This window comes from Diabrotica undecimpunctata, chromosome 2 (assembly GCF_040954645.1).
Source record: "Diabrotica undecimpunctata isolate CICGRU chromosome 2, icDiaUnde3, whole genome shotgun sequence".
NCBI lineage: Eukaryota > Metazoa > Arthropoda > Insecta > Coleoptera > Chrysomelidae > Diabrotica > Diabrotica undecimpunctata.
In genome coordinates, this window is record NC_092804.1 from 117,064,846 (window position 1) to 117,078,058 (window position 13,213).

A 13,213-nucleotide genomic window follows, 5' to 3' on the forward strand; every position below is an offset into this window, starting at 1 on the left:
AGCGATAGGCTTCCATCAACGTATTCTCGAGTTTTTGCTCCTACACAGTAGTATTCAATTCTTGCAATTTGCTCAATATGCTGACGAATACCTTTTAATATGGCAGTACTGGTCGATTTTTGATAATTGTGCCTTCCACGCATATCACTTTCAATCATACCTTCTTTATTTTATTTTTTAAAGCAGTCCTTATCATCATAGTACTAATAGACAAAGTACTAACAAAAAAGTGTTTACACACACTAAATTTAGCTCCATTAACAACTAAATGAAAGGCAAACTTTTTTTGATCTATTGCTTCTTTCCTTCTTATATTCGTATTTTGGTGTGATTTGGCTGATGCAATTTACAATGAAATCTTTTTTCCTGGTAACATCATTTAAACAATAAAAACTGGTGTTTGGGAAAGTATGAAGTATTTATTTTCATATTGTCGATAATACACACAAAACGTGTAAAGTATCGTGTTACACTGTGACCATTGAATTGGATTGTCGCTATTCAGAAGCGTCTTACAATATGGTTGATTTATGAGACATACTTGTCCATAAACTACCCAACGGTTAGAGGGTTCTTTCTGACCGTCTCAAGTTTCAAGACTTACACTTCATCACGAGACCGCGTACAGTAAGCATATCGAGTGTATCGGTTAAGTGCTCTTTTGAGCCTCGGCGCCGGGCGTCCTTAACGTTGCAACGTGGTATCTTCGCTATGCTAATGGCTACGAATACATCAATATGTCAAAAGGTAAGTTTACATACTTTTTACAGACAACAGTAACGAGTAAAGCTAGTTAATCATTCACAATTGATAGTTGCTATTTTTAGCTAATTTATTTACCGTCAAAATCTTGTATTTTTTCTCCATTATTATTCATTCATTTAACCCGCGACCTCCTAAGTTTTATACAAAACAACTGGTAAACAGGTTTTCCTTGTCTTTATTACCAATGTTAGAGTTACACTTTAAACGCCATCTGCTTCCACATGGTGCTTTACAAGTTTTCTTATTAACTAGCTTATTTGATGAATTCACATAAAATTTACCTAAATTAAACTTATTTCTTTTTATATATTTCGCTTCCATTCAGAACATTTGCTTCTTCATTCGTTTGTTCTGCTAATGTACTTTTTAAGTCAGTCATAACATTTTGTTGACTACAGCTGTCATCATTTTTTTGACTGTGGATATTGAGCTGAATTCTCATTTTCAGTATCGGACGAATTAAAATCTTCAGAAATATTTACCCAGTTTGGACCATCGCTATCTTTTAAATCATTTTAATTATTTGATATATCAACATTATTTGATATATCAAATGCTGTACAAGAACTATATAGAGACTCTAAGGCACAGATAAAAAAAGGAAAATATCTAACGGAATAATTCCTGGTTACAAAAGGCTTGCGACAGGGATGCTGTATCTCACCAACCTTAATCAAGATATATGTTGCAGCGGCATTGGAAAAATGGAAAAGAAAGGTACATAGGATGGGTATAGAGCTTAGCAATGAATGTATATATACACTCCAGTTTGCTGATGACCAGGTAGTGCTAGCGACCGACAGGGAGACATGCAGTACATGCTAAGAAAACTGATAGAAGAATATAACGACTGGGGAATGAATGTCAATACAACAAAAACCAAATATCTTTGTATTGGAAACGAGTCAGATAACATAGACCTCGAAAACGGACAACATATTTCCTGCTGTCAGAGCTATGACTACTTGGGTGTTGCCTTTGACAATACAGGAACTGATACACGGGAAATAGAAAAACGAATCACTCAAGCAAAGAAAGTCTTAGGATGTCTCAATGGTATACTGTAGAGTAAAGTGATAACTAAAGGAAGGAAATTTAATATATATGAGACCATGATTAAAACTACTCTTCTTTATGGCGCTGAAACATGGAGAATTAGTGAAAAGAACAAAAAGCGAATAGAAGCAGTAGAGATGGATGCAATGAGAAGATCTTTAGGTATTTCCAGACGAGACCGAATCAGAAATGATGTAATAAAACAGCGTATGCGAATAGAAGGAAATATAACTCAAGATATAGAGAAGAAACAATTAAGGTGGTACGGGCATGTTCAACGGATGCCAGCATTAAGACTCCTCAAAAAAGTAATAGAATGGCAACCGATAGGTCGACGGAAAAGAGGAAGACCCAGATTAGAATGGCAACACGGCGTAAACAAGTCCATGAGCGAAAGAAATTTAACAACAAACGACTGCGAAGATAGGAAGAGATGGTGTTTAGGTATCGAACAACGTCGAAAGACGTTCTAAACCGATGTATATATATATATATATCAACATTATGCAGTCCGTTGTCTAAACTAGTAGTTGTTTTAGGACTACCTGTATCATCATCATCATCATTGGTGCTACAGCCCTATAAAAGAGCCTCGACCTTCCCAAGTCTATTACGCCAGTCAGTTCTATCCTTTGCCAACTGTTGCCAGTTTGCTGCGCCTATTTGTCTACCATCCTCATTTACACCATCCCTCCATCTGAGTTTTGGTCTACCCCTACTTTTACTTCCCACAGGTTGTGACATAAGGATTCTTCTAGGAGGGTTATTCTGCTGTGATCTTGCCAGATGTCCTGCCCATCTTAGTCTTCCTATTTTTATAAAGGATACTACGTCTTTACCACCAAATATATGTTTATATCTGTAATATATCTCGTAGTTGTACCTCCTTCTCTAAACACCATTTTCACAGATGCCACCAAATATTCTTCTCAGGATCCTTCGTTCAAATATAAGCAGGAGATTTTCATCTGTCTTGGAAATGGTCCATGTCTTCGACCCATATGTCAACACTGGTTGTATAAGGACTACCTGTATCATAAGTATCAAAATCAAAATTCAAAATTAAAGTCTTTATTAGGATTACATGACAGAAACACTGTTTTAACATAGTCATATCCTCGCATTCAGTAATACATTCAATCTTCTTCTTCTTCCATATCCCTTAACTGTAACAAAAACCAACCGAAGTAAATATCAATTATCATACAAAACTTAAAGGCATGGCATGTGTTATATTAGCATAAAATTATTTTAAAAATTTTCTAGTCATAGTAACCCATAACCCATAACACAAGCTATAATATTTTTCAGAAAATATTAATGATAAAATATTTTATGCAATCTCCAATTACATTTTTATAGTTAATAGTGTAATTCAATTTGAATTTCATGCACTTCTATAATTCGGTAGTATGACGTAAATATGAACAAAACTTATACTTATGTATTTAAAAATGCTATAATAGTAGGCAAATTTGCTAGTAAATTTGTTACATTCTGTTACATTGGCCAGACCAGCCGCTCGCTTCAAGGTCGACTAACGTCCCACAAAAGCGACATTAGGATTTCTAAACCATCTTGTGCCCTTGAACAGCATGCCATTTCAACCAAACACAGTATCGACTACACGAATACCAAAATACTGTGCAAACAACAAAATTATCATAAGCGATCCATCCTTGAAATGTGTCAAATTCTAAAACATCCATCGTCCCTAAATAAGAGAACCGACATCGACAACTTGAGCCAGATATATCACTCTCTCATCATACAAAACAAATAAAAAAACCCCTTACAAGACAGTAACTTCATTCCCATTCTTCTTTCCATTTTTTTTGTTTGTTTGTTTTTTAAAGAAAAAGGAATAAATGAATCCTTTTTTAAAAAAGGTCTGTCCCCGTTTTGCTTGCTAATTCCCTCAAGAATCGTACCTGCACCATGCATTCCAAAGAAACACATGTACGACAATAAGCCACATGTGAAAATTATGACATCCTAGAGCTGATTGAAAACAATCGAAAAGATTAGGTTTGACCCTCAAAAGAGCTTAAACCAAAATTCAAATAAAGCCATCGGTTAAAATTAAATGAACTAATGTTCTTACAGTTTTTCTTGTATTTTTTTGTTTCGTTTCTCTCGTTTAGTTGTTAATCTTTAATGTTAAGTTATCGTAGAGTTTTTATAACATCTATAAAAAAAACCCTACAAATTGTTTTTGTAAGTATGAACCCTGTTGGTTGTTTACTTATATTCTAAAATCTTTTTTATTTTTAGTAAACTGATGATGCTTTTGTTTGACGACTGAAAGTAGTTGACGACTTTTATTTGCCAATTATTGACCGATAAAACCTCTGCTATTCAACCATTGAATATATTCCATATATATATATATATATATATATATATATATATATATATATATATAATATATATATATATATATATATATATATATATATATATAATATATATATATATATATTTTTCAAATTATTTTTTCGACCGTACTGTTTTAAATATTTTAAATCGTGTAACGACAATCTGTGATCGGAGTTTCCTAGATGTCAATTTAAAGAAACTTTTTGAAATGTTTTTAAACAATGGCTACCCAAAACATATATTAAAAAAACTTATTTATAACACTAACTTTTACAATAGAGCTTTAATAAATAATCCACAACCAGTTTCATATAAAAAAATACCTTTCATAAAAAATTTAACAGACCAAATTGTCCCACTTTTCAAAACATTTCCGAACATTAAATTAATTAAATACAATCCACTTCTAAATTCAAGGTTATTCACAAAAATAAAAGTTAAAACTCCAAATTCATTAATGAGTAATATAATTTATAGAATAAATTGCAGTCAATGTCAAAGTTGTTATATTGGTCAAAGTCAACAGTGGCTTAAAAAACGTGTCACTCAACACAAAAGTGACTGTAACATACAAAAAAACTCTTGTGCCTTAGTGGACCACCACTTGAAGACAGGACATAACTTTGACTTTAATAATGTAAAAATCTTGGAACAAGTTGATAATTATAAAAATCGGCTTTTCCTTGAAATGGTACACATTAATAAAACTCCTGAATCTATCAATTATAAGACAGACACCAATCATTTAAGCAATATCTACTGCAACATACTAAACAATATATAATATGATAGATCTTAACCTTTAAACACATACTTATTATAGTAATTCTCTAGTAACTGTACCTATAATTTTATTACATTCCTAAATATCAGTATTGCAGTAACTGACTACATACCATCAATTACATTTTATAGATCAATTTATCATGTTCCTGATTCTTTCTCAATTTTATTAATTCCATCTTTCCACCTTATAAAATGAATAATACTGTCATAGTAATTGTTTATTTTAACCTACTCGCTGAAAATTGTACAACGGGAATTCACTCTATAACATATTGCGGTTACCATAACTCCTTAATAAAATCAAACAAAAATATGTCATTTATTTAGATATGCCAGAAAAATTTAAATTTTCATTCTTATAGTTGTAAGTATTAAAATATTCATTTTGTTTACATATAATCATTAATTATTCTAATAAATTTACAGTTTTCTCCTGAAGAAGTCACAAAATCGTGACGAAATATTGAGACTGAACAAATAGAGTTTTATTTCCTGACCGATTGCTGATACTCTAAATCAATATATATATATATATATATATATATATATATATATATATATATATATATATATATATATATATATATATATATATATATATATATAATAGTTAAGGTTTGATCTCACTACAATGTACTACTATTTGCTGATATGCATATTTCTGCCTCTTGGCGTCATCAGAGCAAACTTATATTAAGCTCTAACGAAATAAAACCTTTTTCAGACGCTACAGCGACCTCTACTAGGAAGAATATAAATCGAAAATCGAATTCAGGATTTAGTCTAAATCTGAATCTCCATATTCCATACTCCATACTAGAGTAAAGGAATAAAAATAAAATAAAATAGTTAAGATTTGATCATCTGTCTGATCGGTAGCGTCTGTTGTTAAATATTTTCAAATATTTACTTGTGTAGTCGGAAAAGGTTTTATTTCCTTAGAGCTTACCATGAGTTCGCTCTGATGACGCCAAGAGGCAGAAATATACATATCAGCGAATGGCAGAAATATGCACGCTGTAACCAAATCAAACCTTGACTGTTTTATTTTTATTCGTTTACTCTAGTATGGAGTATTAGGAAATCGTTTTCACAAAGGTATTTCTACCTAGACGAATTGGTATGACTTGGATACATATTATAAATCCCCATGCCAGGGCATTTTCGGTGCATTCGTCGAATGCTTGTTTTGGAGCGTTACAAAATGCATATAGTGTGTAAAAGCCAAATGGAATAAATTCATTATTTAGGTTACTGTACATATTTATAAAAAATCCCGAAACACGTCAAATGTAAATTATAACTTGACATTCTTTAACGTGAAAATGCAACCCCTACCTTCAACCCCCTTAGAATGACAGGTACAACCCCCAATTTTTAAAATAGGAAGTGTAAGCTTGTGATATATCGTTTGAAAGGTCTTTTCATTCTTCATTCAAAAATGTTGTCGCTTTCAAGTTTATTAAGATTAATTAAGATAAAATAAATTAAAATCATGTGGTTACCAAAATTCGCTAAAATATACTCAAAACTTATTTCCCGTTTAGGTTTTGATAATGAGAAAGTGAACAAAAACCATAGCAATGTGGTTTTTAGATGGTAACCATTAAAAAACTTTAAAGAATTTCTGTGGCAACGTTATTTTAACACGTATTAGTAAATTGTTTTATTTAAGTTGTCAGTATTTTAATTTAAGTAAAAAGTTCGTTTAATTCAATTCTTAAAAATGGTTAGATTAACGGAAATGCATAACAGTTTTACAAATGATTGGTTACGGAGATAACACTCGAACACAACAGGAAGTAACTCGCATATTTCATGAGAAATTTCCTAATTTACCGCCTATATCCCAAGGAACAATAAGTAAAATAGAGAAGCAGTTTCGCGAGTTTGGTTATGTAAGGCAGATAAAAAAAGCAGCTGCCAATGCACTGAGTGATGAACTCAAATTAGATGTGTTGCTTGAGTTTCAGGAAAATCCACATACATCGAGTAGACAGGCATCCACTACATTCAATGCTAGCCATACATCGATAGTAAACATATTAAAAGAAAATAAACTGCATCCCTATAAGATGATACCTACTCAGGAGCTCATGGAAGACGATTTTGATAGGAGAACTTTTTTTGTGAGCAAATGATGGACATGTTGGATAACAATATTATCCAATTAGAAAACGTTATGTTTTCTGATGAGTGTACTTTTTCACTTAACGGTCATGCTAATGGCAAAATTGCCGCTACTGGGCCACGGAAAATCCTCACTGGATGAAAGAAGAAAACAGTCAATACCCTCAAAAGGTTAATGTTTGGGCAGGGATTGTAGGAAACAATATCATTGGTCCCTTTTTCATTGAGGGCGACTTGAATAGAAACAATTATTTGGCACTACTTCAAAATTATGTCATACTCAGGAGCTCATGGAAGACGATTTTGATAGGAGAACTTTTTTTGTGAGCAAATGATGGACATGTTGGATAACAATATTATCCAATTAGAAAACGTTATGTTTTCTGATGAGTGTACTTTTTCACTTAACGGTCATGCTAATCGGCAAAATTGCCGCTACTGGGCCACGGAAAATCCTCACTGGATGAAAGAAGAAAACAGTCAATACCCTCAAAAGGTTAATGTTTGGGCAGGGATTGTAGGAAACAATATCATTGGTCCCTTTTTCATTGAGGGCGACTTGAATAGAAACAATTATTTGGCACTACTTCAAAATTATGTCATTCCAACGTTGGCAAATTTATATCCTGATCCAGGAAACCCTCAAGTTCCAGCGAATACGATATGGTTTCAGCAGGATGTAGCACCACCACATTACCAACTTAATGTCCGGCAGTACCTCGATACAATATTTCCCAATCGGTGAATAGGGAGGCGAGGATCGATTGAATGGCCAGCGCGATCACCTGATCTTACATTATTAGATTTCTTTTTATGGGGATATGTGAAAAGCCATGTGTACAAAACTAAACCTTCTGATTTAAATGACTTAAAAGAACGAATAACGCTTGCGATTAGGTCGATCACGCCTGTTATGTTAAATAATGTTAGAAGATAGTTTTATTTGAGATTAGGATGTTGCCAAGACGTTCGTGGTGAACATTTTGAACATCTACTTCATTAACATTCATAGTTGTTTTTCGTGTTCTACATTTTATTACGTTTTGCATTACATTTTAGTTTTTGATTGTATTATAGCGAATTTCGGTAACCACATGATTTTAATTTATTTTATCTTAATTAATCTTAATAAACTTGAAAGCGACAACATTTTTGAATGGAGAATGAAAAGACCTTTTAAACGATATATCACAAGCCTATACTTCCTATTTTAAAAATTGGGGGTTATACCTGTCATTCTAAGGGGGTTAAAGGTAGGGGCTGCATTTTTACGTTAAAGAATGTCAAGTTATAATTTAAATTTGACGTGTTTCGGGATTTTTTATAAATATGTACAGTAACCTAAATAATGAATTTATTCCATTTGGCTTTTACACACTGTATACAGTATTAATTGAAACCTTTTTTTTTTCGTCTTTAGGGGGGGGTCTGGAATCTTCAAAAGACATCTCAGTCCAAAACGCCGCCTGACTAACTTTAGTGCAGGATTCGTTCTTCGTACTCCCCGCGATAGTTCCCGAGGTACTTTAAAATGCCCTCTCGTCGCCGAGTCTACGCCAAACGCCGACCTGCTAAACCATACCCTCCTCTGTTATCCAGCGATCCGGAAGCGGAATGGCTGCTGTAAGGCCGGCATCACTTCCGAATCAATACCTTTATTCATTCATTCTCCATTCATACACATCCACACTCTATTCATCAGCAAGGAGGCTCCCTGTCTCGTTCCAGGTTCCTAGTTCGGCATCATTCCCAGATGGGCATTTCCTCCTTCCCCACAGTCTGACTCACGCATTCTAACTCATACAGCGTGACCCATTTTTCTAGCTTCACCTTTCAGAATCATTCACTCTTACCTTTAGCGTTGGTCCAGCAGTCTTTCTTCCTCTTCCTTTTTCTTGATCACTGCACGGATATAGCTGTGTATGTTAGTCCAAACTAATTTATTTTCAATCATTCTCTCAATCATTTCTCTCACTGTAACAAAATTCACACCTGTCTCTCTCTCCTACTCAGTCTTAAATTTTCAATTAAAAATTTCTTTTAATTGAAACCTGCTTGTTTATGGAGAGTAGTGAATCTTCCGTGGCGCTTTTCTTGACATTTTACTAAAAAGAAAAAGTAATAGAATGCCAATATAAAAGCTTCGCTTTAAAATTTTATTTAGAAATTTTATTTATTTAGATTTTTGTTACACACATTTTGGTACTAAATTTGCTCGATTGTCAACTAGTTATAGGTCACGGTCTTTTTAGGGGTTCACCACGCGCCTAACAAAGATAGATTTCTTTGACCGTATACGTAATATATGGTTTTATATATTTTTTAGTGATATAAGATTGATGTTTAAATGTTAATTACAGAAATGACAAATAAATGATACAAAATGAAATAAATTTGTTTGATTTAATGTGTCCTTAAAAACAATAAACTAGAACTCTTGCACTGTGCTGTGTTAAACCATCTATTTTAAAATAAAGATAGTCTCATTATACGGCAGAAACAGAGGAGATAAAAGGAAATCGGTTTTTAGATAACGATATTAGATATGCTGATGATATTGTAATAACAGCTGATAATTTAGAAAGAATACCAAATAAAATATTACGGTGTAATGAAGAATATGGCCAGTTACCCAACGTTAAAAAAACCAAATTAATGAATATTGTGCCCTGTTAATTTTTAAAGGTTAGCAATATTTCTCTGAATCTTTCTTCATCCTGAGCTGCCGTCAAAAAGGATTGAGTGTTTAGACCCGTCCACTCTTTATTTTTCAATCATGAATATCTTTTTCTATTTTGACTGAGGCTGTCTGTTTCCAATACAGATTTTTGATAAAATTGATATCCCATTTGTCTAATCTTTGTCTGGTAGGTAGATCAATGAATTTAGTGTGTTGTACTCGGTCAAACGTCTTCTCATAATCTTCGAAACACATAATAACAACTTTTGTCTGAACTTTGCAATTCTACACTTGTTCTTATTCTACTGCACTTATTCTACTTACAGGCGCTGATTAATTAACAAATCTGTCCAACATTTAAAGGAAGTATCTTCAATCCTCAAACAAGGTTATTTTGAACTACGGAAGTGATCTCTAATGAACCTCAAGCTCTTATACATATTTCAGACTTTAAAGTGCAGTTTCATATATTGAACTTCCAAAGAAAATGCGAAAATATTGAGCATATTTTGGTCATCTACGTCAAATATCCTAATCTACAAATCAGAGGTTTTATTGGACAGCTCCTCCAAAAATTGTTACAAAGCATCTAATTCTATCAAGTGTCTCACAGATTTATTATCCATTGAGCTTACTAAATCCTTGCGTTATTACAGCAAAATTCTTCTTTAGAAACTCTGGATGGAACGTTTATCTTGGGATGAATCTCTCCCAGCATATATTCATACATGGGTAAATCTATGTGATGAGCTAAATAATATCAATACTTTTACAATTTCCAGTTATGTAAGATTATCTAACAACCCTATCCTTACTGAACTTTACATCTTGTGTGATGCAAATGAGAAGGCTTTCAAGGCAACATTCATGTTCATCTGTTTTGTGCCAAATCTAAAGTGAGTCCAATCAAGGCTCTTACAATTCCTTCATTAGAGTTATGCGGTTTTCTTATAGCCGCCAAACTGGTACGTCATATTCAAAGGGCTCTCACAATATCTTTGAGTACCATATTCCATCGGACAGATTACAAAATATGTCATCTTCTTTACTAAAAACATTTGTTGCTAACAGGATATCTGAAATTCGAAGCAAGGTTTTATGTGCAGATTGGTACCATGTAAATTTATATTTGAACCCTTCAGATCTATTATTACGTAGTGCTACTCCAACTTCATTAATGGCATCTTATTTATGGTGGCATGGTCAAGACTGGCTTTTACTTTTATCAGTATAATGCCCACTGCTTATATTTTCGAAAAAACAGAACTTACTGAGATATCCAAAGTACTACAAACGACAACAAGAGTTTCTTCAATAATAGATATTGAACGATTTTCAAATTTTTCAAGACTTCTTTGCTCTATGGCATTTTGCTTACGTTTTATTCATAACTTCAAACCAGTTCCCGACAATTTCCATGGGCCATTAAGCAGGAAGAACTTTAGAACATTCTTTCAAAGATAATTCAATTTGAACACTTTAGCTCAGAAATAAACTTCTTTAAGTTGAATAAATCCTGCCAATTTAGAAAGGGTAATATAAAGTTTTTTTCGACATTTTTGGATGACAAGAGTATCTTGCGGGTTGAAGGTAGACTGAAACATTCCCCATGGTCATTTGAAAAACGCCTTCTTCTTAAAGTGCCTATCCGTTCCGGATGTTGGCGATCATCACGGCTATCTTTACTTTATTTATTGCAGCGCGGAACAGTTCAGTGGTAGTCGTGTTATACCACTTTCGTAAATTTTGAAGCCAGGAAATGCGTCTTCTTCCCGGTCCTCTCTTACCATTTACTTTCCCTTGGAGAATCAGCTGGAGAAGGCCGTAACGTTCTTGATTTCTCATTACATGTCCTAGATATTCCAACTTTTTAGTTTTGACGGTCATGAGAATTTCACATTCTTTCCCCATTCTATGCAGGACCTCCACATTAGTAACTTTGTCAACCTAGGATATACGTAAGATGCGCCTATAACACCACATTTCGAAAGCTTCGAGCCGATTCATAGATGCAACAGTCAGTGTCCATGCTTCCATTCCGTAGAGCAGAACTGTGAATATGTAGCAGTTCAATAGACGGCATTTTGTTTTTAATGATATGTCTCGACTGTTGAAAATGGTTCTCATTCTAACGAATGCTGCTTTTGCTTTTATTATTCGCTGTTTAATTTCTGTTGAGTGGTCCCATTGGCTATTTAAATTGGTGCCTAGATATGTATATTGCTCGACTCTTTCAATATTCTGTTGGTTGATTGTAAGTTGAGTGTTTAGTATTGGTTTTTTACTAATTGTCATAAATTTGGTTTTCTTTATGTTAAGAGCTAGTCCGTATCTGTTGCTGACTTCTGTTATGCGATTTGTTAATATCTGTAAGTCATTCAGATTATCGGCAAAAACTATAGTGTCATCTGCATATCTAATGTTATTCAACCATTCACCGTTTATTAGTATTCCTTTCGCACAACCGTCTAAAGCTTCCTTAAATACCCATTCAGAATAAATGTTGAACAACAATGGAGACAAAATACAGCCCTGTCGTACTCCACGTTCTATTGCAATTTTATCAGTTAACTGGTCTTCTATTTTGATTTTAGCCGTTTGATTGTAGTAAATATTTCTGATAATTCTAAGATCTTTGTTGTCAATTCCAATTTCTTGCATTAGAGTCATTAATTTGTCATGTTTTACTCTGTCAAATGCCTTCTGGTAATCTATAAAGCATACGTATATGTCACAATTCACATCCCTGCATCTCTGAAATAGCACCTGTACAGCAAAAAGGGCCTCCCGTGTTCCCAGAGCATCACGAAATCCGAATTGTGTTCTTGTTAGTTGTTCCTCACATTTTGTATATATTCTTTTGTGAATGACCTTTAGAAATGTTTTAAGTAAATGGCTCATAAGGCTTATAATTCTATAGTCTTCGCACTTTCTCGCATTGGGTTTTTTTTGGAAGATTTATAAAAGTTGACACTAACCACTCTTGGGGAACCACGCCCGTATCATATATACTGTTAAATATATTTGTCAACCATTTTATGCCATCATAGTCCATAAGTTTTAAGAATTCTGAGTGAAAATTATCAGGGCCTACTGCTTTACCATCTTTGGTGCTTTTGATGACATATTTTACTTCTTCGACTGTAAATGGTGGTCCAGATTCGCAATTGGTGTTTGTTGTAATACCAGTGTTACTTCGTATATCTTCGAAAGTTTTTTCTACGTATTTAATCCAAATATCTCTTTTATGCTCTATTTCCAGTACTATGTTTCCCTGATTATCTGTCAGGAATCCAGTGTTCTTGTGTTTATATAAGCCAAGTGAAAAACGCCATCCCATTCTAATTCCCAAGGATTCTCATTTAACTAACTTACATTTTACATATGAATATAGGAGACTCCCTTCATTTAGGTCCC

At 33.5% G+C, this 13,213-nt stretch overlaps 1 protein-coding gene across 1 annotated transcript in view; it reads left to right on the top strand.

The window, feature by feature from the left end:
- Positions 1–635: 635 nt before the first annotated feature.
- The window catches only part of LOC140433420 (uncharacterized), a 44,909-nt gene continuing 32,331 nt past the window's right edge, over positions 636–13,213 (top strand). Inside the window, exon 1 of the mRNA XM_072521430.1 lies at positions 636–747. Coding sequence (XP_072377531.1) covers positions 738–747 — 10 coding nt within the window. The 5' untranslated portion in view covers positions 636–737. The remainder of the gene's footprint in view (positions 748–13,213) is intronic.